General features: G+C 54.7%; 1 protein-coding gene across 1 annotated transcript in view; it reads left to right on the top strand.

The window, feature by feature from the left end:
• Nucleotides 1–27,542, top strand: part of LOC116943952 (electroneutral sodium bicarbonate exchanger 1-like) — a 128,579-nt gene that overhangs the window by 76,415 nt on the left and 24,622 nt on the right. The window contains 12 exon segments of the mRNA XM_032957325.2: nucleotides 8,254–8,392; nucleotides 9,751–9,911; nucleotides 15,696–15,884; nucleotides 18,487–18,602; nucleotides 19,193–19,350; nucleotides 19,565–19,652; nucleotides 20,242–20,388; nucleotides 21,252–21,379; nucleotides 22,156–22,330; nucleotides 23,594–23,727; nucleotides 26,390–26,591; nucleotides 26,593–26,636. Coding sequence (XP_032813216.2) covers nucleotides 8,254–8,392; nucleotides 9,751–9,911; nucleotides 15,696–15,884; nucleotides 18,487–18,602; nucleotides 19,193–19,350; nucleotides 19,565–19,652; nucleotides 20,242–20,388; nucleotides 21,252–21,379; nucleotides 22,156–22,330; nucleotides 23,594–23,727; nucleotides 26,390–26,591; nucleotides 26,593–26,636 — 1,681 coding nt within the window.

Genomic DNA, 27,542 nt, shown 5'->3' with positions numbered 1-27,542 from the left:
GTGTGTGTGTGTGTCTGTGTGTGTGTGTCTCTGTGTGTGAGTGTATCTCTGTGTGTGAGTGTCTCTGTGTGAGTGTGTCTCTGTGTGAGTGTGTCTGTGTGTGTGTGTCTCTGTGTGTGTGTCTCTGTATGTGTGGGGAGCGGTAGTGTAGCGGTTAGCGCGCTGCGCTATGAACCTGGCGACCCGGGTTCGATTCCCGCTCACGGCCAACACCAGTGACGATTATTTGAACCGGTCCCGGGCCTCCCCTAGGTCGACTCAGCCTCAAATGAGTACCTGGTGTGGTGTGTAAACATCGTCACTAGGGAGACAAAGGCGGTCGGGCGTGGTGCTGGCCACCCACCCCCTCGTGTACCGTTCCGGCCTTCATAGGTGCTCGCTAACAGCACTTGCCCCTACAGTCTGTTAAGGCTATACGGGGGATCTTTATCTTTGTCTTTGTCTCTGTATGTGAGTGTCTCTGTGTGAGTGTCTCTGTATGTGAGTGTCTCTGTGTGTGTGTCTCTGTGTGTGTGTCTCTGTGTGTGTGTCTCTGTGTGTGTGTGTCTCTGTGTGTGAGTGTCTCTGCGTGTTAGTGTCTCTGTGTGTGAGTGTCTCTGTGTGTGTGTCTGTTTGTGTGTGTGTGTCTGTGTGTGTGTGTCTGTGTGTGTGTGTCTGTCTGTGTGTGTGTGTCTCTGTGTGCGTGTCTCTGTGTGTGTGTCTCTGTGTGAGTGTCTCTGTGTGTGTGTGTGTGAGTGTGTGTGTGTGTCTCTCTGTGTGTGTCTGTGTGTGTGTGAGTGTCTGTGTGTGTGTGTGTGTCTCTGTGTGTGTGTCTCTGTGTGTGTGTGTCTCTGTGTGTGAGTGTCTCTGTGTGTGAGTGTCTCTGTGTGTGTGTGTCTCTGTGTGTGTGTGTGTCTCTGTGTAAGTGTCTCTGTGTCTGTGTGTGTGTATGTGTCTCTGTGTGTGAGTGTGTCTCTGTGTGTGAGTGTCTCTGTGTGTGAGTGTCTCTGTGTGTGAGTGTCTCTGTGTGTGTGTGTCTGTGTGTATGTGTCTCTGTGTGTGAGTGTCTCTGTGTGTGTTTGAGGGATTCTCAGCATCGCCCCGCTTCAGCCGGAGCATCTTCGCGCTTTCCATTCAAATCCACCAAATCAAAGGCGAATCAATCCCCAAGCGAAGCTCAACGAGAGAGTAGCGCGATGAGCCGATACGTTCAGACGGAGACGCCACACATGCCAGGGACAAATCCGCACGATCAATGAACAGGCCCCGTGCACAGCGCACAGGTGCGCTCAGCGGAAGACGCACGGGGCGACTCTAATTGGCTCCTTCCTGTTGTCACGCGCTGTGCAGGTGGCGCTCACAATTAATTCGCGTGCGGGCGGCACGGCGCTGGTTGCTACGGGGAACCTTTTTTTGTATTTGTGCCATTGAGCCATGGCAACCGCGGGGGCCGGTAAGTCGGGAACACGAGTGAGCACAGACGACGCTTCGCGTCCTCCCCCCCCAGCCCGCACCCGCAGGCGAACCGAGCCGTGGGGTCGAACCTCATCCTCGGCGTGGTGCGTCCGGGCGGTGGTGGTGGCGGCGGCGTTGGCTGGCGGTTGGTGGTGGTGGTGGTGGTTGTTGTATGTTGAACTTCTTTCGCACCGTACGTATAAGCCAACCGTGCTAATCGGAGGTGCGGTTGGTGGTGGGGGTGCTGGCGGCGGGTGCTGGACAGGGGAAGAGGCGGTGGTGATTGTCGGTGGTTGTAGTGGTTAGTGAGTGGTGGTGGTTTTAGTGGTTGAGTGGTGGTGGCGGTGTGGATCAGGAGGTGTTGTGGATGCCTCCTGTCCCCGTCGCCCTGCCTCTCAAAGCGGAGCAGCTGTGCAAGGGGGGCTGACCCGTGGGGGGCCTAAATCCGAAACGACTTTTTGGGGGTCCTCCTTTCAATTTATAACGTGCAATATGTGTACTGCCATGGGTGTACATGCCGTGTGTGTGATGCCGTGCGTGTGATGCCGTGCGTGTACTGGTGTGCGTGTACTGGTGCGCGTGTAATGGTGTGTGTACTGGTGTGTGTGTACTGGTGCGCGTGTACTGGTGCGCGTGTATTGGTGCGCGTGTACTGGTGTGTGTACTGGTGTGCGTGTACTGGTGTGTGTATGTGTACTGCCGTGGGTGTACTGCCGTGCGTGTACTGCTGTGGGTGTACTGGTGTGTGTACTGGTGTGTGTGTACTGGTGTGTGTATGTGTACTGCCGTGGGTGTACTGCTGTGCGTGTACTGCTGTGCGTGTACTGCTGTGCGTGTACTGCTGTGCGTGTACTGGTGTGTGTGTACTGGTGTGTGTGTGTGTACTGGTGTGTATGTGTACTGCTGTGCGTGTACTGCTGTGGGTGTAATGAGCGGCTCAGGTTTGACAGCAGAGGTCTCACTCCGAATCAGTGGAGCGGCATTATCTTTTCATCGGTTGCGTAACGCTGTGTGGAAGTTACCTGGTCTGTCGCTCCGCACGAAGCTTCAGGTCTTCTCGGCCACAGTCATTCCCTCCCCTAATGGAACATCTTCGCCGGTTAGAAACATTTTGGCTGGTCTGCCTACGATCAATCCTGGGTTTAGCCAGGCTGGATTGTGTGAGGAGCTCACAAATCCTTGAAAGATCTGGACAAAGTCCCATCGGTGAGCTCCTCCGGCAGGCAAGGCTGCATTGGCTGGGTCATGTAGCCCGCATGCCCAGCCACCGCATGCCGAAACAGCTTTTTTTCAGCCGGATCGAGGTGGCTAAACGGGCGCGGCACAGACTAGAGAAGAGATGGAGTGATGTGGTACAGGAGGACGTGGAGCTGGGTGAACTTGCCGATGACTGGTACCAGCGGTGTCAAGATCGGCCTCTGTGGAGGAGGCTCGTGAAGGATGCTGCTGGGCAGTTGGAGACAGTCGCCCTCCAACAACAACGGAGGGCGGATGAGCGACGCTCACAACAACGAGCGGAGCGCCGGGTGGCTAAAGCACAGCAAGTTGGCACAGTCGGGGGCACAGGTGGTGGATCGGCCAGTTATCTCAGTCAGTCGACCCGTGGCACCTGCTGGTTCTGCCCCGTGACCTGCCAGCGGGCGTTCGACACTTCACGTGGCCTCAGGGTGCACCTAGCCTGGCGCAAGCGCCGTGGTGACGTCACCGCCACTTAGTGGCGAATGGCATTGTTGTTGTTGTGTGTACTGGTGTGTGTGCGTAATGCTGTGTGTGTACTGGTGTGTGTGTGTATAATGCTGTGTGTGTGTACTGGTGTGTGTACTGGTGTGTGTGTGTGTGTAATGGTATGTGTGTACTGGTGTGTGTGTACTGGTGTGTGTGTGTACTGGTGTGTGTCTGTGTGTAATGCTGTGTGTGTGTACTGCTGTGTGTGTGTAATGCTCTGTAATTCCGTGTGAAAAGCCAATTGGGAGCTGCTTCACCCACCACATACGTCGTTGTGAAGAGACAGAGGCGCACTGAGATGCGAGACGGAGAGAGATGCGGACGAGGCAGGAGTGCGTTGAGAGCGATGTTGGCACGAGGTGGGGATGCCATCAGACGAGAGGACACGAGCTAGAGACGAGACATTCATTCGCTCTCGATGCTAATTTGCTCGCATGTATGTACGTATTTGGAACCTTTTTTCGCACCGTACGTAGCAAACCGTGCTAATCCGATGTGTTGGTGAAGGACAGCAAACTAAACGCAGAAGATCTGAACGCGAGATGATTATTGGATCGTGCCGATATTTTTTGTTCCGTGAATTCTGGGGTCCTCACCAGCTGCTTGGGTGTGGGGTGTGTGGGGGTATGGGGTGTATGGTATGGGGGGTATGGAGGCGGGGGGTAGGGAGTATAGGGAGCATGGGGGTCGGGGTATGGGGGAGGGTGGGGTGGCGCGTGTGAGACACGTGCTGACCTCTCGCAGCGACGGGCGCCTGGGTTCTATTCCCGGGTCGTGCTCCTCTCTGTTGTGTGGAGCTTTGTACGTTTCTATCGCTCCTCCCCCTGTTCTGCATGGCTTTCCTCGGGGTTCTCCGGGTTCCTCCTACCACAGCGAAAGCAAAACCCTACAGCGTCACTGGTATTGGCCAAGTGTTCAAGTCGGTTCTGTGTAGCCACGTGGTGTGAACTCCATAGACCAGGATAGAAGAGTCTCATTTGCAAAAGCGGCCTGGATCTCAAACATTGCAAAATCAAAACAAATCACAGTACAGCAATGAAGCAAAGCAATCTGAACAACATCAACAACAACATCAACAAGAACATCTCTAATGCTGAAAAATGACGCCGCAAATTACTCGATTTGGATCACGTTCAGCAGCAGCAGCATCGCCCTTCCTCTGAAACAATCGCACGCTACTTCTGCGCCACACAGCGGCGCCTTCCGTCACGATCATTATTTTAGTTGTCTTTAGTTTTTTGTCCTTTCCCCGCACCTTGCATCTCTAGCTCACTGGGTCACGTGTCCTTGCATCTCTATCTCACTGGGTCACGTGTCCTTGCATCTCGAGCTCACTGGGTCACGTGTCCTTGCATCTCTATCTCACTGGCTCACGTGTCCTTGCATCTCGAGCTCACTGGATCACGTGTCCTTGCATCTCGAGCTCGCTGGGTCACGTGACCTTGCATCTCTAGCTCACTGGGTCACGTGTCCTTGCATCTCGAGCTCACTGGGTCACGTGTCCTTGCATCTCGAGCTCACTGGGTCACGTGTCCTTGCATCTCGAGCTCACTGGATCACGTGTCCTTGCATCTCGAGCTCATTTGGATCACGTGTCCTTGCATCTCTAGCTCACTGGGTCACGTGTCCATTCATCTCTAGCTCACTGGGTCACGTGTCCTTGCATCTCTACCTCACTGGGTCACGTGTCCTTGCATCTCGAGCTCACTGGGTCATGTGTCCTTGCATCTCTATCTCACTGGGTCACGTGTCGTTGCATCTCTAGCTCACTGGGTCACGTGTTTTTGCATTTCTAGCTCAATGGGTCACGTGTCCTTGCATCTCTAGCTCACTGTATCACGTGTCCTTGCATCTCGAGCTCACTGGATCACGTGTCCTTGCATCTCTAGCTCACTGGGTCACGCGTTCTTGCATCTCGAGCTCACTGGGTCACGTGTCCTTGCATCTCGAGCTCACTGGATCACGTGTCCTTGCATCTCTATCTCACTGGGTCACGTGTCCTTGCATCTCTATCTCACTGGGTCACGTGTCCATTCATCTCTAGCTCACTGGATCACGTGTCCTTGTATCTCTAAATCACTGGATCACGTGTCTTTGCATCTCTAGCTCACTGTATCACGTGTCCATTAATCTCTATCTGACTGGGTCACGTGTCCTTGTATCTCTAACTCACTGGATCACGTGTTCTTGCATCTCTAGCTCACTGGATCACGTGTCCTTGCAACTCGAGCTCACTGGATCACGTGTCCTTGCATCTCGAGCTCACTGGATCACGTGTCCTTGCATCTCTAGCTCACTGGATCACGTGTCCTTGCATCTCTAGCTCACTGGGTCACGTGTCCATTCATCTCTAGCTCACTGGGTCACGTGTCGTTGCATCTGTAGCTCACTGGTTCACGTGTTTTTGCATTTCTAGCTCAATGGGTCACGTGTCCTTGCATCTCGAGCTCACTGGATCACGTGTCCTTGCATCTCGAGCTCACTGGATCACGTGACTTTGCATCTCGAGCTCACTGGATCACGTGTCCTTGCATCTCGAGCTCACTGGATCACGTGTCCTTACATCTCTAGCTCATTGGATCACGTGTCCTTGCATCTCTATCTCACTGGGTCACGTGTCCATTCATCTCTAGCTCACTCAGTCACGTGTCCTTGCATCTCTAGCTCACTGGATCACGTTTCCATTCATCTCTATCTCACTGGGTCACGTGTCCATTCATCTCTAGCTCACTGGGTCACGTGTCGTTGCATCTGTAGCTCACTGGGTCACGTGTTTTTGCATTTCTAGCTCAATGGGTCACGTGTCCTTGCATCTCGAGCTCACTGGATCACGTGTCCTTGCATCTCGAGCTCACTGGATCACGTGACTTTGCATCTCGAGCTCACTGGATCACGTGTCCTTGCATCTCGAGCTCACTGGATCACGTGTCCTTACATCTCTAGCTCACTGGATCGCGTGTCCTTGCATCTCTATCTCACTGGGTCACGTGTCCATTCATCTCTAGCTCACTCAGTCACGTGTCCTTGCATCTCTAGCTCACTGGATCACGTGTCCATTCATCTCTAGCTCACGGGTCACGTGTCCTTGCATCTCTAGCTCACTGGATCACGTGTCCTTGCATCTCTCTCTCACTAGATCACGTGTCCTTGCATCTCTAGCTCACTGGATCACGTGTCCTTGCATCTCTCTCTCACTAGATCACGTGTCCTTGCATCTCTAGCTCACTGGGTCACGTGGCCTTGCATCTCGAGCTCACTGGATCACGTGTCCTTGCATCTCTAGCTCACTGGATCACGTGTCCTTGCATCTCTTGCTCACTAGAATACGTGTCCTTGCATCTCGAGCTCACTGGGTCACGTGGCCTTGCATCTCTATCAGACTGGGTCACGTCTCCATTCATTTCTAGCTCACTGCATCACGTGTCCTTGCATCTCTAGCTCACTGGGTCACGTGGCCTTGCATCTCGAGCTCACTGGATCACGTGTCCTTGCATCTCTAGCTCACTAGGTCACGTGGCCTTGCATCTCTATTTGACTGGGTCACGTGTCCATTCATTTCTAGCTCACTGGATCACGTGTCCTTGCATCTCTTGCTAACTGGATCACGTGTCCTTGTATCTCTAACTCACTAGATCACGTGTCTTTGCATCTCTAGCTCACTGGATCACGTGTCCTTGCATCTCTAGCTCACTGGGTCACGTGTCCTTGCATCTCTAGCTCACTGGATCACGTGTCCTTGCATCTCTAGCTCACTGGGTCACGTGTCGTTGCATCTGTAGCTCACTGGGTCACGTTTTTTTGCATCTCTAGCTCACTGGGTCATGTGGCCTTGCATCTCGAGCTCACTGGATCACGTGTCCTTGTATCTCGAGCTCACTGGATCACGTGACTTTGCATCTCGAGCTCACTGGATCACGTGTCCTTGCATCTCGAGCTCACTGGATCACGTGTCCTTGCATCTCTAGCTCACTGGATCACGTGTCCTTGCATCTCTAGCTCACTGGATCCGCGTTAAGTTTGTCGAGCAGCTGGGCAGCAGCAGAGGCAGTTTCCTTCAGAAACACAAAGAGTGACGCGCGCTGCCGTGGTGACGGCCCTGGCTGATTCGGGGGAAATGTCCCAGGAACTGTAGACGATGCAACAGCTGTGATGATAATCGAGGACTTCGCGTCGTCGCCGTGTGAGCAGAGATAACAGCACGTGTGTATGTGAGGAGAGGTGAAGTAGGTACGTATGTTGAGCCTATTTGCACCGTACGTAGCTAACCGTGCTAATCGGAGGTGCGGGGTTAGCCAGCTGCGCTACGAACCCGGCGACCAGAGTTCGATTACCGCTCACGATCAATAACAATGGTGAATGTGAACCAGTCCTGGACCTCGGCTAGGTTGACTCGGCCTCAAATGAGTGTGAACATCGCCACTGGGGAGACAAAAGCGGCCGGGCGTGGTGCTGGCCACCCATCCCCTCGTGTACCGCCTTCATAGGTGCTCGCTAACAGCACTTGCCCCAACAGTCTGTTAAGGCCACACGGGGGATCTTTGTCTTCGTGTATGCGTAGGCCATTGTGTCCTGAGCTAACAGCGTGTGTGTTCACGTGGCTATGTTTATGTTCGTCTTCCAGCGCATTCACCTGCCAGAGTGTTCACCTGTCAAAGAGCGTGCTCACCTGCATAACAGGATGTCCACTTGCCTAGCGGTGCGCTCACGAGCAGCTGCCCTGATGGTCACTCGCTGTGGTGTTGACCATAACACGACTACTGCATGCCGTCTGCTTCACTCGCAGTGGACGTTAAAGATCCCGTCACGTTATTCGAAAGAGTTCGCCCTCGTGTGCCGGCGGGCAATTGGGGTGACGCAGAACAGCAGCAGCAGCAGCAGCCGCAACCATCGCCCTCTACTGGCAGCAGACGACGTGCCCCAGGTCTCCACTGGAAATGAGGCTCATCCTCGCCTCTTCGGGTCTCGCATCGTTCAACGAATACACCTGGACCCGTGCGTGCGTTCTTACGCGTGCCCGTGCGTGCCCGTGCGTGCCCGTGCGACCCCGTGCGACCCCGTGCGACCCCGCGTGTGCGTGCACCCCCCCCCCCCCAGACACCCCGGCCCAGCGCGTGCAGTTCATCCTGGGCACGGAAGATGACGATGAGGAGCACATCCCGCACGACCTCTTCACCGAGATGGACGAGCTGTGCATGCGCGAGGGCGAGGGCGGGGAGTGGAAGGAGAAGGCCAGGTGGGGCATCGGCGGCATCGTCAGCATCAGCACTTTAACCTTCACTCTGGCTATTGTCATCGTCATCGGTACCACCATCACCGCCACCATCACCAACATCGGCAACAGCACCGGTGGCATCGTTGTCGCCCCCTTTAGCGTCGCCACAAGCGCCATGGAACATGTACAGAGGGAACAGGCGGAGCGCACGTTTCCCCTTCCACATTCTCCTGGCGAGTCGGGGGTATGGCCGCCCAGTTCGACGTCCCCGGGAAGGGAGACTCACAACGCGTGTGCGCTGATCCACCAACGCTCGACCGAGCGCTGGATTACAGGCCACGTGCGTAGGCCCCACGGGTGGCGGTGGTGGTAGTGGTGGCAGTGGTGGTCGTGGTGGCAGTGGTGGTGGTGGCAGTGGTGGTGGTGGTAGTGGTGGTGGTAGTGGTGGTGGTGGTAGTGGTGTTGGTAGTGGTGTTGGTAGTGGTGGTGGTAGTGGTGGTGGTAGTGGTTTCAGTGGTGGCGGTGGTGGTGGTAGTGGTGGTGGTAGTGGTGGTGGTAGTGGTGGTGGTAGTGGTGGTGGTAGTGGTGGTGGTAGTGGTGTTGGTAGTGGTGGTGGTGGTGGCGGTGGTGGTGGTGGCGGTGGTGGTAGTGGTGGTGGTAGTGGTGGTGGTGGTAGTGTTAGTGGTGGTAGTGTTAGTGGTGGTAGTGGTGGTGGTGGCGGTGGTGGCTACGCGCGCCACCGTAGTGAGACGTTAACTACCTCGCCTGCTATACAGGAGGTCGTGGGTTCGATGTGGACCCACCGTGGTCGCGTGGATTTTTCTCCGGGTCCTCCGGTTTTATGCCTCCACATTTAGAATGAAGGTCACGCGTCGTTTGGAGTGATTGGCCGCTATAAATGTCCACGTGACGATAAGCCGCTTCGTTGAGCTCCCATTTGTGGCAGCCAGGTCGCTTCTGAAAAAGAGCCTCACAGCTCGGTGGGCTCTAGCCTGGTGAAAGAAGAGAAACTGTTCAGTTTATATTCATTTGTTTTCAGGCAATTACTGAGTGCTACTAACGTCTGGGAGGAAACCGCAGCACCCAGAGAAACTGACCTGTGCGACGAGCAGCGCCATCCCACACAGACAGCGTGCTGTAGGCGGAGGCCACGTTTTTACCGAACCGCCTTCTCCCGGCGGGCCGGGGTATACGGGCTCCTCTTCGGCGCCCACGGCGAAGGGAGTTTCACAACATTCGTGTGGCGGGCCACTAACCCTCGCCGCTGCCTCGCTGCTGGATCACAGGCGTGCGCCGCCACCCGTAATCCAGCAAGGGAAATACAGTTTGAAAAAAAGCTTTTTAGTTTGAAGGAGGTGACCGGTCGGTGCCACGCGCAGGTGGCTGAAGTTCGAGGAGGACGTGGAGGACGGCGGCGAGCGCTGGAGCAAGCCGTACGTGGCGACGCTGTCGCTGCACAGCCTCTTCGAGCTGCGCAGCTGCATCATCAACGGCACCGTGATGCTCGACATGCACGCCACCTCCATCGAGGAGATCGCAGGTGCAAGCGGCGGCGCGCACGGGTCGAGTGGAGCCCAGTCGGGTCGGGTCGGGTCGTCCGTGACAAAATTAAACCTCGATTCTTACGCTCCCCTCCACGCACTCTCCTACCTCTCCCTCTCATCTCACTCTACTCCCATCCACGCACTCGCAGAATACAGTCAAACCATGTTGAATAGATTAACGCTGGTAGTCTACATTGGTTCAACCCATCATCATCGTCATCATCATCCCTCCCTCCGGGCTTGGTAAAAAGAACACCGCTTTGTGGGGAAGTCAACAATGGTTTTCTCTTTGCCCAGACTCGTCCCTGCCATAGGAATGTGGAATTTCCACCACTGGCTCTGCGGGGTTATCAACAAGAGATGTGTCCCAATGCTCGCGTGAGCGGCAGGAGACCACGTGAACTTGGCTGGGAACGTCACAGCCAGAAGCTGCTGCTGCTGCTGCATTGTCCAACGCCTTGTTGATGTACCTGCGAGTTTACATGAACTGGGAGCGGAGTCTCTCTTTCTCCATCTTTCTATCTCTCTCTCTCTCTCAAATGTTAGCTCACCTGCGCGAGCGCGCATGCGTGCACAATCGCGCAAAAAACAAACACAACAGCACGCGGCCGCACTGCTTTTTGTTACCTTTCCTATAACGCACGCACAGACACACATACAGACACTACACACATACAGACACTACGCACAGACACACATACAGACACTATGCACAGACAGACACTACGCACAGACACACATACAGACACTACGCACAGACACACATACAGACACTACGCACAGACACACATACAGACACTACGCACAGACACACATACAGACACTACGCACAGACACACATACAGACACTACGCACAGACACACATACAGACACTACACACATACAGACACTACAAACATACAGACACTACACACATACAGACACTACGCACATACAGACACTACGCACATACAGACACTACGCACATACAGACACTACGCACATACAGACACTACGCACATACAGACACTACGCACATACAGACACTACGCACATACAGACACTACGCACATACAGACACTACGCACATACAGACACTACGCACATACAGACACTACGCACATACAGACACTACGCACATACAGACACTACACACATACAGACACTACGCACATACAGACACTACGCACATACAGACACTACGCACAGACGCACATACAGACACTACACACATACAGACACTACGCACATACAGACACTACGCACATACAGACACTACGCACAGACGCACATACAGACACTACGCACATACAAACACTACGCACATACAGACACTACGCACATACAGACACTACGCACAGACGCACATACAGACACTACGCACATACAGACACTACGCACATACAGACACTACGCACATACAGACACTACGCACATACAGACACTACGCACATACAGACACTACGCACAGACACTACATACAGACACTACACACATACAGACACTACACACATACAGACACTACACACATACAGACACTACACACATACAGACACTACACACATACAGACACTACACACAGACACTACATACAGACACTACACACATACAGACACTACACACATACAGACACTACGCACATACAGACACTACGCACATACAGACACTACAGACATACAGACACTACACACATACAGACACTACACACATACAGACACTACATACAGACACTACACACACACAGACACTACATAAATACAGACCCTACACACATACAGACACTACATACAGACACTACACACATACAGACACTACACACATACAGACACTACACACATACAGACACTACACACATACAGACACTACACACATACAGACACTACATACAGACACTACACACACACAGACACTACATAAATACAGACCCTACACACATACAGACACTACACACATACAGACACTACATACAGACACTACACACATACAGACACTACACACATACAGACACTACACACATACAGACACTACGCACATACAGACACTACACACATACAGACACTACGCACATACAGACACTACGCACATACAGACACTACGCACATACAGACACTACGCACAGACACACATACAGACACTACACACATACAGACACTACACACATACAGACACTATATACAGACACTACACACATACAGACACTACGCACAGACACACATACAGACACTACACACATACAGACACTACACACATACAGACACTACACACATACAGACACTACACACATACAGACACTACACACATACAGACACTATACACATACAGACACTACGCACATACAGACACTACACACATACAGACACTACACACATACAGACACTACACACATACAGACACTACACACATACAGACACTACGCACATACAGACACTACACACATACAGACACTACGCACATACAGACACTACACACATACAGACACTGCATACATACAGACACTACACACATACAGACACTACACACATACAGACACTACACACATACAGACACTACACACATACAGACACTATACACATACAGACACTACACACATACAGACACTACGCACATACAGACACTACACACATACAGACACTACGCACATACAGACACTACGCACATACAGACACTACACACAGACACTACATACAGACACTACACACATACAGACACTACACACATACAGACACTACACACATACAGACACTACACACAGACACTACATACAGACACTACACACATACAGACACTACACACATACAGACACTACGCACATACAGACACTACGCACATACAGACACTACAGACATACAGACACTACACACATACAGACACTACACACATACAGACACTACATACAGACACTACACACACACAGACACTACATAAATACAGACCCTACACACATACAGACACTACACACATACAGACACTACATACAGACACTACACACATACAGACACTACACACATACAGACACTACACACATACAGACACTACACACATACAGACACTACATACAGACACTACACACACACAGACACTACATAAATACAGACCCTACACACATACAGACACTACACACATACAGACACTACATACAGACACTACACACATACAGACACTACACACATACAGACACTACACACATACAGACACTACGCACATACAGACACTACACACATACAGACACTACACACATACAGACACTACACACATACAGACACTACGTACAGACACTACACACACACAGACACTACATAAATACAGACCCTACACACATACAGACACTACACACATACAGACACTACATACAGACACTACACACATACAGACACTACACACATACAGACACTACACACATACAGACACTACGCACATACAGACACTACACACATACAGACACTACACACATACAGACACTACGCACATACAGACACTACGCACATACAGACACTACGCACAGACACACATACAGACACTACACACATACAGACACTACACACATACAGACACTATATACAGACACTACACACATACAGACACTACACACATACAGACACTACACACATACAGACACTATACACATACAGACACTACGCACATACAGACACTACACACATACAGACACTACACACATACAGACACTACGCACATACAGACACTACACACATACAGACACTACGCACATACAGACACTACGCACATACAGACACTACAGACATACAGACACTACACACATACAGACACTACACACATACAGACACTACATACAGACACTACACACACACAGACACTACATAAATACAGACCCTACACACATACAGACACTACACACATACAGACACTACATACAGACACTACACACATACAGACACTACACACATACAGACACTACACACATACAGACACTACACACATACAGACACTACACACATACAGACACTACACACACACAGACACTACATAAATACAGACCCTACACACATACAGACACTACACACATACAGACACTACATACAGACACTACACACATACAGACACTACACACATACAGACACTACGCACATACAGACACTACACACATACAGACACTACACACATACAGACACTACGCACATACAGACACTACGCACATACAGACACTACGCACAGACACACATACAGACACTACACACATACAGACACTACACACATACAGACACTATATACAGACACTACACACATACAGACACTACGCACAGACACACATACAGACACTACACACATACAGACACTACACACATACAGACACTACACACATACAGACACTACACACATACAGACACTATACACATACAGACACTACGCACATACAGACACTACACACATACAGACACTACACACATACAGACACTACGCACATACAGACACTACACACATACAGACACTACACACATACAGACACTACACACATACAGACACTACGCACATACAGACACTACACACATACAGACACTACACACATACAGACACTACACACATACAGACACTACACACATACAGACACTACACACATACAGACACTACACACATACAGACACTACGCACATACAGACACTACACACATACAGACACTACATACAGACACTACACACATACAGACACTACACACATACAGACACTACACACATACAGACACTACACACATACAGACACTACACACATACAGACACTACACACATACAGACACTACGCACATACAGACACTACGCACATACAGACACTACGCACATACAGACACTACGCACATACAGACACTACGCACATACAGACACTACACACATACAGACACTACACACACACAGACACTACATACAGACACTACACACATACAGACACTACATACAGACACTACACACATACAGACACTACACACATACAGACACTACACACACACAGACACTACATACAGATACTACACACATACAGACACTACACACATACAGACACTACGCACAGACGCACGGACGGGTACCGCAATGCGCTCCATAAAAAAGGCGGCCAAATGCATTCGGAGCGAACGTCTCCATGTTTCTGTCACCTCCGCCAGCACCGCCCTTCAGTCGCCGCTTGCAAATGAATACAGCGGGTGCCGCGTGTGTGTACGTCCTGGACGTTGAACTTATTTCGCAGCGTACGTAGCTAACCATGCTAATCGGAGGTGCGGGTGGGGGGGAGGGGGCGACACCAAACACAAAAACGCTTCTGAAGAAATTAGTTTTCAATTTGGAAAATTTGTATCCGCCACGGGATCGTCCATCGCTGACGGATTCTAAATGGGAGCCTCTGTGCTGGGCTTGGAGCGTCGCCGGGATCCCGCTGGTGCTCGCTTGGGGGACTGACCCGCCCCCCCCCGCTCCGCCACCTCGTGCGTCTCCCGCACGCTTCCCAGATTTCTTGCCCAATTTGTAAAACCCTTCCCGACTCTAAAACTTAAAGCACAGATCAGTCGTCGGGGCAATGAGAATTTGATGGAAGTGAAGTTTGCGCTGGCTGGAGCGGTAGTGCGGCTGTTAGCGCGCTGCGCTGCGAACACGGCAACGCGGGGTTCGATTCCCACTCACGGCCACCAACACCGGTGACGATTATTTGAACCGGTCCTGGGCCTCCTGCGCTAGGCCGACCCGACCTTAAATGAGTACCCGGTGTAGTGCGTAGTAAACATCTAAATGTAAATGAAGTTTGCCCTGGCCGGAGCGGCCGTCCCGTCTGTCGCGCGCAGACTTCGTGTTGGACGAGCAGATCTCGACGGCGCAGCTAGGCGAGGCGGCACGCGAGAAGGTGCGCGAGGCGCTGCTGCGGCGCCACCACCACCAGAACGAGAAGAAGCTGAGCGACCGAATCCCCATCGTGCGATCCTTCGCCGACATCGGCAAGCGCCACTCGGACCCCCACATGCAGGACAAAGTCGGTACGTGGTGTGTGTGTGTGTGTCCGTGTCATTGTGTGTCCGTGTCATTGTGTGTGTCTGTGTCATTGTGTGTCAGTGTGTGTCAGTGTGTGTCCGTGTCATTGTGTGTCCGTGTCATTGTGTGTCCGTGTCAGTGTGTGTGTCTGTGTCATTGTGTGTGTCCGTGTCATTGTGTGTCCGTGTCATTGTGTGTCCGTGTCATTGTGTGTCCGTGTCATTGTGTTTCCGTGTCAGTGTGTGTCCGTGTCATTGTGTGTCAGTGTCAGTGTGTGTGTCTGTGTCATTGTGTGTCAGTGTCATTGTGTGTCCGTGTCAGTGTGTGTGTCTGTGTCATTGTGTGTCTGTGTCATTGTGTGTGTCCGTGTCATTGTGTGTGTCCGTGTCATTGTGTGTGTCTGTGTCATTGTGTGTCTGTGTCATTGTGTGTCTGTGTCATTGTGTGTCTGTGTCATTGTGTGTCTGTGTCATTGTGTGTCAGTGTCATTGTGTGTGTCTGTGTCATTGTGTGTCTGTGTCATTGTGTGTCTGTGTCATTGTGTGTCTGTGTCATTGTGTGTCTGTGTCATTGTGTGTCAGTGTCATTGTGTGTCCGTGTCAGTGTGTGTCTGTGTCATTGTGTGTCCGTGTCATTGTGTGTCAGTGCCATTGTGTGTCTGTGTCATTGTGTGTCCGTGTCATTGTGTGTGTCCGTGTCATTGTGTGTCCGTGTCATTGTGTGTCAGTGTCATTGTGTGTGTCTGTGTCATTGTGTGTCCGTGTCATTGTGTGTCAGTGTCATTGTGTGTCAGTGTCATTGTGTGTCAGTGTCATTGTGTGTCCGTGTCATTGTGTGTCTGTGTCATTGTGTGTCTGTGTCATTGTGTGTCCGTGTCATTGTGTGTCCGTGTCATTGTGTGTCCGTGTCATTGTGTGTCCGTGTCATTGTGTGTCCGTGTCATTGTGTGTGTCTGTGTCATTGTGTGTGTCTGTGTCATTGTGTGTGTCTGTGTCATTGTGTGTCTGTGTCATTGTGTGTCTGTGTCATTGTGTGTCTGTGTCAGTGTGTGTCAGTGTCATTGTGTGTCAGTGTCATTGTGTGTCCGTGTCATTGTGTGTCAGTGTGTGTCAGTGTCAGTGTCATTGTGTGTCCGTGTCATTGTGTGTCAGTGTAATTGTGTGTCCGTGTCATTGTGTGTGTCCGTGTCATTGTGTGTCCGTGTCATTGTGTGTGTCTGTGTCATTGTGTGTCAGTGTCATTGTGTGTCAGTGTCATTGTGTGTCAGTGTCATTGTGTGTCAGTGTCAGTGTGTGTCTGTGTCAGTGTGTGTCAGTGTCATTGTGTGTCTGTGTCAGTGTGTGTCCGTGTCATTGTGTGTCCGTGTCAGTGTGTGTCCGTGTCATTGTGTGTCCGTGTCATTGTGTGTCAGTGTCAGTGTGTGTCTGTGTCATTGTGTGTCCGTGTCATTGTGTGTCAGTGTCATTGTGTGTCAGTGTCATTGTGTGTCAGTGTCAGTGTGTGTCAGTGTCAGTGTGTGTCCGTGTCATTGTGTGTCAGTGTGTGTCTGTGTCATTGTGTGTCAGTGTCAGTGTGTGTCCGTGTCATTGTGTGTCAGTGTGTGTCTGTGTCATTGTGTGTCAGTGTCAGTGTGTGTCAGTGTCATTGTGTGTCAGTGTCATTGTGTGTCAGTGTGTGTCCGTGTCATTGTGTGTCAGTGTCAGTGTGTGTCAGTGTCATTGTGTGTCAGTGTCATTGTGTGTCAGTGTCATTGTGTGTCAGTGTCAGTGTGTGTGTCAGTGTCAGTGTGTGTGTCTGTGTCAGTGTGTGTGTCTGTGTCAGTGTGTGTCAGTGTCATTGTGTGTCAGTGTCAGTGTGTGTCAGTGTCATTGTGTGTCAGTGTCATTGTGTCAGTGTCATTGTGTGTCTGTGTCATTGTGTGTCCGTGTCATTGTGTGTCAGTGTCAGTGTGTGTCAGTGTCATTGTGTGTCTGTGTCATTTTGTGTGTGTAGTGTAGCGGTTAGCGCGCTGCACTATGAACCTGGCGACCCGGATTCGATTCCCGCTCATGGTCAACACCACTGACGATTATCTGAACCGGTTCTGGACCTCCCCTAGGTCGACTCAGCCTCAAATGAGTACCTGGTGCGGTGTGTGAACATCGCCACTGTGGAGACAAAGGCGGTCGGGCGTGGTGCTTGCCACCCACCCCCTCGTGTGCTGTTCCGGCCTTCATCGGTGCTCGCTAACAGCACTTGCCCCTACAGTCTGTTAAGGCTATACAGGGGTCTTTGTCTCTGTGCCAGCCAGTATGTGTGTGTCAGTGTAATGGGGAGCGGAAGTGCAGCGGTTAGCACGCTGTATTCCGAATCCGGCGACCCGCGTTCGAATCCCGCTTATAGCCTTTCTAAGTGACGATTATCTGAACCTGTCCTGGGCTGGTCACCCACCCCTTCGTGTGCCGTGCCGGGCTTCGTAGGTGCTCGCTAACAGCACTTGCCCAAACAGTCTGTTAAGGCTATACGGGGGATCTTTGTCTTTGTTCGATGGCGTCTTACTCTCTCCCATCCCCACTGTCCCTCGTGGCTCTTTCCCTCTCTCCGCTCGTCTCTCTCCCCTCTCTCTAGCGGGGCCGGCCACAACGCAGCACCTGGCCCTTCCCCAGCTGGAGGGCGTCCCAAAGAACGGGACCACGGCTACCTCCACAGCCGGGCCGGCGGGCACCAGCCGCGAGAACAGCAAGGTGCTGCTGGTGCTGCTGCTGCGGCCCCCAACATGCATTGCGCCGCGCCACGTTTGCTGCCGGGCACGACGCCCGACGTTTCACTCCACATGCAGGGAGCTTTTTCACGAGCCGCGCATCGTCGTGTGCCGTGATTATCGTTTCTACCTGCCTCCCCCCCCCCCCTGTGATGACAAATTCCGTAATAATTAATAAGGTCGCTATTACTCATAACGCAAACAAACGCTTTCTGAAGCGCTGTCGGCAGTAATTGATGGCGTGATGATTGCGTGACGTCATCATCTTCGTGGTTAGTTTAATGACGCAGTCCGTTCGGGGTTTGTGTAAGAGACGGCAAGCACGTCCCTCCGCGATGATCGGAGCAGAAGGAGATGATGACTCCACTCAGCTGTGCCGCCATCTCCTGGCGAGCTGGCCTGCAGGCGGGCCGTCAGACGGGCTTGCGGGCATAGGCGCCATCGCCCGGGGCGTGCGGGAACAGCGTGGGTCGTGCTGACCTCCGCGTGGGTCGCGCTGACCTCCGCGAGCCACGTTGACCCCCGCGAGCCACGCTGAGCCCGTGTGTGACCGGGGCTCTCTCCCGGGGTCAGGTCGACCTGAACTTCATGCGCAAGATCCCGCCGGGCGCCGAGGCCTCCAACGTTCTGGTGGGCGAGGTGGACTTCCTGGACCGGCCCATCATCGCCTTTGTGCGCCTCTCACCGGCCGTGGTGCTCACGGGCCTCACCGAAGTGCCCATCCCGACGCGGTGAGCGAGCGTCGCACCGAGACTCGCACCGCACGTCACTCCACGTGTTACGCCGTCCATCGCACCGCACGTCACACCACCCCAGCGAGACTCCCACCGCTCGTCACACCGCATCAGAGCGCAAAAACAAAACAATTGAAAACCAAACGCCCGGCGGTCTTTCCTGGGGGACACCGCCGCCGCTCTCTCCCCCCCCCCATTCCTTGCCCCCCAGGTTCCTCTTCATCCTGCTCGGCCCCTCCGGCAAGGCGCAGCAGTACCACGAGATTGGCCGCTCCATCGCCACGCTCATGTCCGACGAGGTGCGTCGTGGCGCCGGCGCCCACCGCGTCGCCGTTGCCCGTCGTTGCGGTTGAGAGGATCGTCCCGAGTTTTGCCTCCTGTTCTCCCCGCGATCCGCCAACTCCACCGTGACCGAGCTGCCTGACTGTCGGAGTGACCACCGGGGCCTTTTGGTTCGCGTCGTTGTTGGCGCCGTGAAGCGGAGGCGCGTGAGCGCGCTTTGGAGGTTTTCACCGGCTTGTCCAGTCCACGGCGGTTCGTGCTCTCAGCCCTGTGAGCAGTAAAACAAACAACACAAACCTCGTCGCATCCAATTATTCACTACATTTGGCTGGGATTTAGTGAAACCAAGTGAATTAAGTTGCAATCCTGGCAGAGTGGATGGCTTTTTTTGACGGACAGATTCGATGGACGACCTTACTAATTCGGAGCCCAATGCGACTGCTCCGGGCGTCGTGGCTTGGCCCCGCTTGCCGTGCCGATCGAAGGGTTCGCTCGGCCATACTTCACCGCGCCGGTCAGCGCGGGGAGGCCGCTCGCGCCGAACGCCGCGGGCGGTCCCTCGGCCGCCCGCGCCGCCGAGGCTGACTCCGCCGTGACCCCTGGCAGGTGTTCCACGACGTGGCCTACAAGGCCAAGGATCGCAAGGACCTGCTGGCCGGCATCGACGAGTTCCTCGACCAGGTCACGGTGCTGCCCCCCGGGGAATGGGACCCCTCCATCCGCATCGAGCCCCCCAAGAACGTGCCCTCCCAGGTGAGCCCCCCCCCCCACCCCTCCCTGACTGCCACCGCAGCTCCCCCTCAGGGACCGTGAGACTAAAGTTCGAATCCCAGCCGATGGTTGATGAAGGGAATGAATACCGGGCGTGCTAATTCTACCCACCATAGCAGGATAGCGTGTTGTGAACATTGCGATGTGAATTTGTATAAGGATTTACTTCAGACCTCACCCTAATAATTCCAATGCCCAGCTGTGGTTTAGCCTAGGGGACCCCCCCATGGCAGCTCCGGCCTAGCAGTGCGAGTTAATCTGCCAGCAGGCAGGGGAGCGAATTGTGCGCGTGTGTGGGTACAACCGCAGCTCGAGGCGAGAGTAACGTGCGGAGCGAGTGACGTGCGTTGCGAGTGACGTGCAGAGCGAGTGACGCGCGGGGCGAGTGACGCGCGGGGCGAGTGACGTGCGGAGCGAGTGATGCGCGGGGCGAGTGACGTGCGGAGCGAGTGACGCGCGGGGCGAGTGACGCGCGGGGCGAGTGACGCGCGGGGCGAGTGACGCGCGGGGCGAGTGACGCGCGGGGCGAGTGACGCGCGGGGCGAGTGACGCGCGGGGCGAGTGACGCGCGGGGCGAGTGACGCGCGTTGCGAGTGACGCGCGGGGCGAGTGACGTGCGTTGCGAGTGACGTGCGTTGCGAGTGACGCGCGTTGCGAGTGACGCGCGTTGCGAGTGACGCGCGGGGCGAGTGACGCGCGGGGCGAGTGACGCGCGGGGCGAGTGACGGGCGAGGCGAGTGACGTGCGGGGCGAGTGACGTGCGGGGCGAGTGACGGGCGGGGCGAGTGACGCGCGGGGCGAGTGACGTGCGGGGCGAGTGACGTGTGGGGCGTGCGCTGTTGCAGGACAAGCGCAAGAACCCTCCGCTCCCCAACGGCAACGCGGCGGAGGGTGGCAACGGAGGAGGGGAGTCGGAGGGTCTCGGGGGGCAGCCCGGCCACGGGGTGGGTCCCGAGCTCATGAGGACCGGGCGGTGAGTCGCTCGCGATCCCAGACGATCACAAATTGGTAACGCCCACAGCGTCCGTTCACTCGTGGGGAAACGGAGAGAGAGCTCTGTGACCCTACACTGGGATGTTTGACCAACTCACATGCGGGATCCAGATAGGAATCTGATATTGGATGGAATAACAGATGGGAATTAACCCAGTTGCTGAACTGCCATCGCAACCTTGCGGGCCAGGAGATGGCGACTTCGCAGCCCAGCGGGTTTGGGAGTTTCCCGAGTGTGCGTGCGTGTGTGTGCGTGTGTGTGCGAGTGTGTGCGATTGTGTGCGTGTGTGTGCGATTGTGTGCGTGTGTGTGCGAGTGTGTGCGTGTGAGTGTGTGCGAGTGTGTGTGTGCGAGTGTGTGTGTGCGAGTGTGTGCGTGTGAGTGTGTGCGTGTGTGATCCACCAAACCCCCGCTGGGCCACCAGTGCCGGGCAGCACGGTTCCTCTACATGGGGCTGTGAGCTCAGCGTCTGATGGGGCTAGTCCGGTCACCAAGCAGCAGCGATCTCACGGGAAATGAGCCCGGGTCTCCGGGCACAACGACTTTTATATTCGAGAGATACCCGCGGGACCCACGTGACGCTGTGTCAAGCGACGCAAACGTTCGACGGGCCGAGGTGGCATCGCGCGGGATGCTAACCCCCACTGAGCCCATCGATCCACCGCCAGTGTACGGGCGCCGTTGCTCCATTCAAGTTGTGCATGGCCAGCGAGAGTGACGCTCCGCTTGAGGTGGGTGTCCCCGTCTCTGCCGCAGCTTGTTTGGGGGGCTCATGCTGGACCTCAAGCGCAAGCTGCCCTGGTACCTGAGCGACTTCCGCGACGCGCTCAGCCTGCAGTGCCTCGCCTCCTTCCTCTTCCTCTACTGCGCCTGCATGTCGCCCGTCATCACCTTCGGAGGCCTCCTCGGGGAGGCCACCGAGGGCCGCATCGTGAGTCCAGCGTCGGGGAATATGCTGACCCCCCCCCCCCGTGTCGGCCCACCTGGGGCGGCCCACCAGGGCGGTCCCCCTGGGGCGGCCCACCGAGGCGGTCCCCCTGGGGCGGTCCACCAGGGCGGTCCCCCTGGGGTGGCCCACCCAGGTCGGCCCACCAGGGCGGCCCACTGAGGCGGTCCCCCTGGGGCGGCCCACCAGGGCGGTCCCCTTGGGGCGGCCCACGGGGGCGGCCCATGGGGGCGGACTCCCTGGGACGGCCCACCCACCGCTGCACTAGTCGAGGACTCGGGTGAAAGTGATTTCCACCTCTAGTGAGCATTGAGGAGTCGGTGGTCATCCCCCCTGATTACAACCCTGCAGGGCCAGTGGTGGAAATTCCATGTTCCTATGGTGGGGGTGAGTTTATCCAAAAGACAACCCCTGTTTACTTCCTCACAGAGTGGTGCTCGCTTTATTGATCCGTAAGGGACGCTGATGGGCCGAGCCAACCCCCCTTCCCCCACCGACGACCCCACCAGGATTTGAACTCGGAACCTTCTGATCGCGAGCCGCTCGCTCTGCCGTTGGGCCGGGCCCCTGGGCGCCTGCACTGCGGACTGACGGGAGCGCTGTAGAGCAGCGCTCCGCTCTGACTCGAGCGAGCTCGCCTGGCACCACAAGGGCCTCTTGCAGTGACAAACATCACTGCGGTGTGTGTGAGAAAGCACACACGCTTGTGTGTTTCCGCACACACACGTGTGTGTGTACGTACACACACACGCGTGTGTACGTACACACACGCGTGTGTGTGTACGTACACACGCGTGTGGTGTAGCGGTTAGCGCTACGCTGCGCTACGAACCTGGCGACCCGAGTTCGATTCCCGCTCACGGCCAACACCGGTGACGATTATCTGAACCTGTCCTGAGCCTCACCTAGGTCGACTCAGCCTCAAACGAGTACCTGGTGCAGTGTGTAAACATCGCCACTGGGGAGACAAAGGCGGACGGGCGTGGTGTTGGCAGCCCACCCCCTCGTGTGCCGTGCCGGCCTTTATAGGTGCTCGCTAGCAGCACTTGCCCCGACAGTCTGTTAAGGCTATATGGGGGATCTTTGTCTTTTTGCGAGTGCAGCTGCGTGCTGCAACTCGTCGAGGGTTGCCACGCGTCCCGGAATTCCCAGGACCGCCTTCTTGTTGTTGACAAGGCGGCTGCTGGGAACATCTCTAAGTCTTCCCACGATCATTCAATTGCCGGCTGCTGTTGTTGCTGTTGTCAGAGCGCCATCGAGTCGCTGCTGGGGGCGTCCATGACGGGCATCATCTACTCGCTGTTTGCGGGACAGCCGCTCACCATCCTGGGCAGCACGGGGCCCGTGCTCGTCTTCGAGAAAATCCTCCACAAGTTCTGCAAGTGCGAGACTCACACCACACTCACACCACACTCTCACTCACACCACACTCACACCACACACACACACTCACACCACACTCACACCACACTCACACCACACTCTCACTCACACCACACTCTCACCACACTCTCACTACACTCTCACACCACACTCACACCACTCACATGACACTCACACGTCACTCACACCACACTCACACTCACACCACACTCTCACCACACTCTCACCACACTCACACCACACTCACACCACACTCTCACCACACTCACACCACACTCACACCACACACACACACTCACACCACACTCACACCACACTCACACTACACTCACACACTCACACTCCCCCACTCACACCACACTCACACACACACACACACTCACACCACACTCACACCACACTCTCACCACACTCACACTACACTCACACCACACTAACACCACACTCTCACCACACTCTCACCACATTCTCACCAAACTCTCACCACACTCACACTACACTCACACCACACTCACACCACACTCTCACACACACCACACTCACATCACACTCTAACCACACTCACACCACACTCACACCACACTCACACCACACACTCACTCACACCACACTCTCACCACACTCTCACTACACTCTCACACCACACTCACACCACATTCACACCACACTCTCACTCACACCACACTCTCACCACACTCTCACTACACTCTCACACCACACTCACACCACACTTACACCACACTCACATCACTCACACCACACTCTCACCACACTCACACCACACTCTCACTCACACCACACTCACACCACACCACACACACACTCACACCACACTCACACCACACTCACACCACACACACACACACACTCACACACACTCCACCACACTCACACCACACTCACACCCACCTCACTCACACTCTCACACACTCACACACACACACACACACACACTACACTCACACCACACTCTCACTCACACCACACTCTCACCACACTCTCACTCACACTCACACAACACTCTCACCACACTCTCACGCACACTCACACCACACTCTCACTCACACCACACTCTCACTCACACTCTCACCACACCACACTCTCACTCACACCACACTCTCACTCACACTCACACCACACTCACACCACACTCTCACTCACACTCACACCACACTCACACCACATTCTCACTCACACTCACACCACACTCTCACTCACACTCTCACCACACCACACTCACAGCACACTCTCACCACACCACACCTCACTCACACCACACTCTCACTTACACTCACACCACACTCACACCACACTCACACTCTCACCACACTTACACCACACTACACTCAAACCACACCACACTCACACCACACTCTCACCACACTCCTCAACACACACACACACTCACCACACTTCAACACTATCACCACACTTCCACCACACTCTCACCACACTCTCACCACACTCACACCACACTCACACCACACTCTCACCACACTCACACACTCACACTCACACCACACTCACACCACACTCACACACACTCTCACCACACTCACCACACTCACACCACACTCTCACCACACCTCAATACACACACTCTCCACCACACTCACAACACACTACACTCACACCACACTCACACTCACACCACACTCACACCACACTCTCCCACTCCCACCTCACACCACACTCTCACCACCACCTCACCACACTCACACCACACTCTCACCACACTCTCACCACACTCCACACTACCACTCTCACCACACTCAAACCACACTCTCACCACACTCTCACCACACTCTCACACACACTCTCACTAACACTCTCACCACACTCTCACCACACTCTCACTCACATCACACTCACACCACACTCTCACCACACTCACACCACGCTCGCACCACATTCGTACCACACTGACACCACGCTCTCACCACACTGACACCGCATTAGCAACACTCTCACACACACTTCACACCACACTGACACCGCATTAGCACTGCACTCGCACCGCACTAGCACTGCACCGCACTCGCATCGCATTTGATAACTACACCAGAATCCCTACATGGATGGATGTGTGCCAGTGTGGTTTTTATTCAGTAGGTCACACACCGGCATGTTTGATAAGAATGTTCTCCCTCGCCTAGAAGTGTGAGCGAGTTGGTGTGTGAGCGAGCGAGAGGGTGGGTAGGTGGTCCAGCGAGTTAATAAGTGATATAGTCTACGATTGAGCGAGCGAGTGAGTTTGTAATTGAGCGAGCGAGCGAGCCAGCAAACCAATGAGCGAGTGGACAGGAAGGTTGGCGAGTGGGTGAGTAAGCAAGCCAGTGGGTGAACGAGCGAGCGAGTTTGTGGGTGGGAGAATGTGCAGAGAGTGGATGAGTGGGGTTGTGAGCTAGTGAGTGAGCGAGCGGGTGGGTAACCTACCGAGAGAGTGAGTCACAGAGTCTGTGATTGAGCGAACGAGGTTGTGAGCAGGCAGATTGACAAGTTGGTAAGTTTGTGAGTGAGTGAGCGAGCGAGCAGATGAGCGTGAGTGTGAACGAGCGATCGATCGAGCGGACGAGAGGATTTGCGAGCGGCTGAGCACGGAGGTAAGCGGGCGGGCGGGCGGGCGAGTTGAGCGATCGAGCCGTCCCGTGGGTTGCGCAGGGACTACGGCCTCTCGTACCTGTCCCTGCGCGCGTGCATCGGCCTGTGGACGGCCTTCTACTGCCTCCTGCTCGTGGCCACGGACGCCAGCTCGCTCGTGTGCTACATCACGCGCTTCACCGAGGAGGCCTTCGCCGCGCTCATCTGCATCATCTTCATCTACGAGGCGCTGGAGAAGCTCGTGCACCTGGGCGAGACGTACCCCCGTCAACGCGCACAACTCCCTCGACCACCTCACCAACTACAGGTGAGCGGCACCGAGGCAGGGCACAGACGGGTGGGGTGGAGTGGAGTGGAGTGGGTGGAGTGGAGTGGGGGTGGAGTGGGGTGGAGTGGAGTGGGGTGGAGTGGGTGGGGTGGAGTGGAGTGGGGTGGGGTGGAGTGGGGGTGGAGTGGGGTGGAGTGGAGTGGGGTGGAGTGGGTGGGGTGGGGTGGAGTGGGTGGGGTGGAGTGGGGTGGAGTGGAGTGGAGTGGGGTGGAGTGGGTGGAGTGGTGTTGGGGTGGAGTGGGTGGGGTGGGAGTGGGGTGGAGTGGAGTGGGGTGGAGTGGGTGGAGTGGTGTTGGGGTGGAGTGGGGTGGAGTGGAGTGGGGTGGAGTGGGGTGGAGTGGGGGTGAGTGGGGTGGAGAGGGGTAGAGTGGAGTGGGGTGGATTGGTGTTGGGGTGGAGTGGGTGGAGTGGAGTGGGTGGGGTGGAGTGGAGTGAGGTGGAGTGGTGACGACGCCGCATTATTTGTCGTGCGGGGGGGGGGGGTTTCGTATTTCACCCCGGGCGGGCTTAGCCGCACCTCAAAGCGCCACTGGATGTCGCTGTCGGTGACTGCCGCTCCACGATTTGCCGCGTGCCACGTGACGAGCCGACGCGGCGTTCGCTCCGCTGGGCTCGTGACGCCGGACATTTAAAAACTTTGCGACACGTGGTGCTTGGTCCGGGCGTGGTGCTCTGAACCGGCCACCCCGGGAACCGCCCGCCCGCCGGCCCTCGCCGTCCGTGTGGAGCAGTGCTCTTAATGGCAAGGCCCGCGGGCCAGTGGCGACCCCTGACACGTGGCTCCCGACCAATGGTTTCACAAGTGTGGCGGCTCTCACACTCATGACATCTTATCGGCGAAAGTCGCCCCCCCCCCCCCCCCCCCCCCACGAGTGAAGACCGCTG

Source organism: Petromyzon marinus, chromosome 19, assembly GCF_048934315.1.
Source record: "Petromyzon marinus isolate PM22_M1 ecotype Great Lakes invasive population chromosome 19, UKy_Petmar_22M1.pri1.0, whole genome shotgun sequence".
Lineage (NCBI taxonomy): Eukaryota > Metazoa > Chordata > Hyperoartia > Petromyzontiformes > Petromyzontidae > Petromyzon > Petromyzon marinus.
The sequence above is the reverse complement of the archived record's forward strand: the minus strand, read 5'-3'. Positions and strand labels throughout refer to the sequence as shown.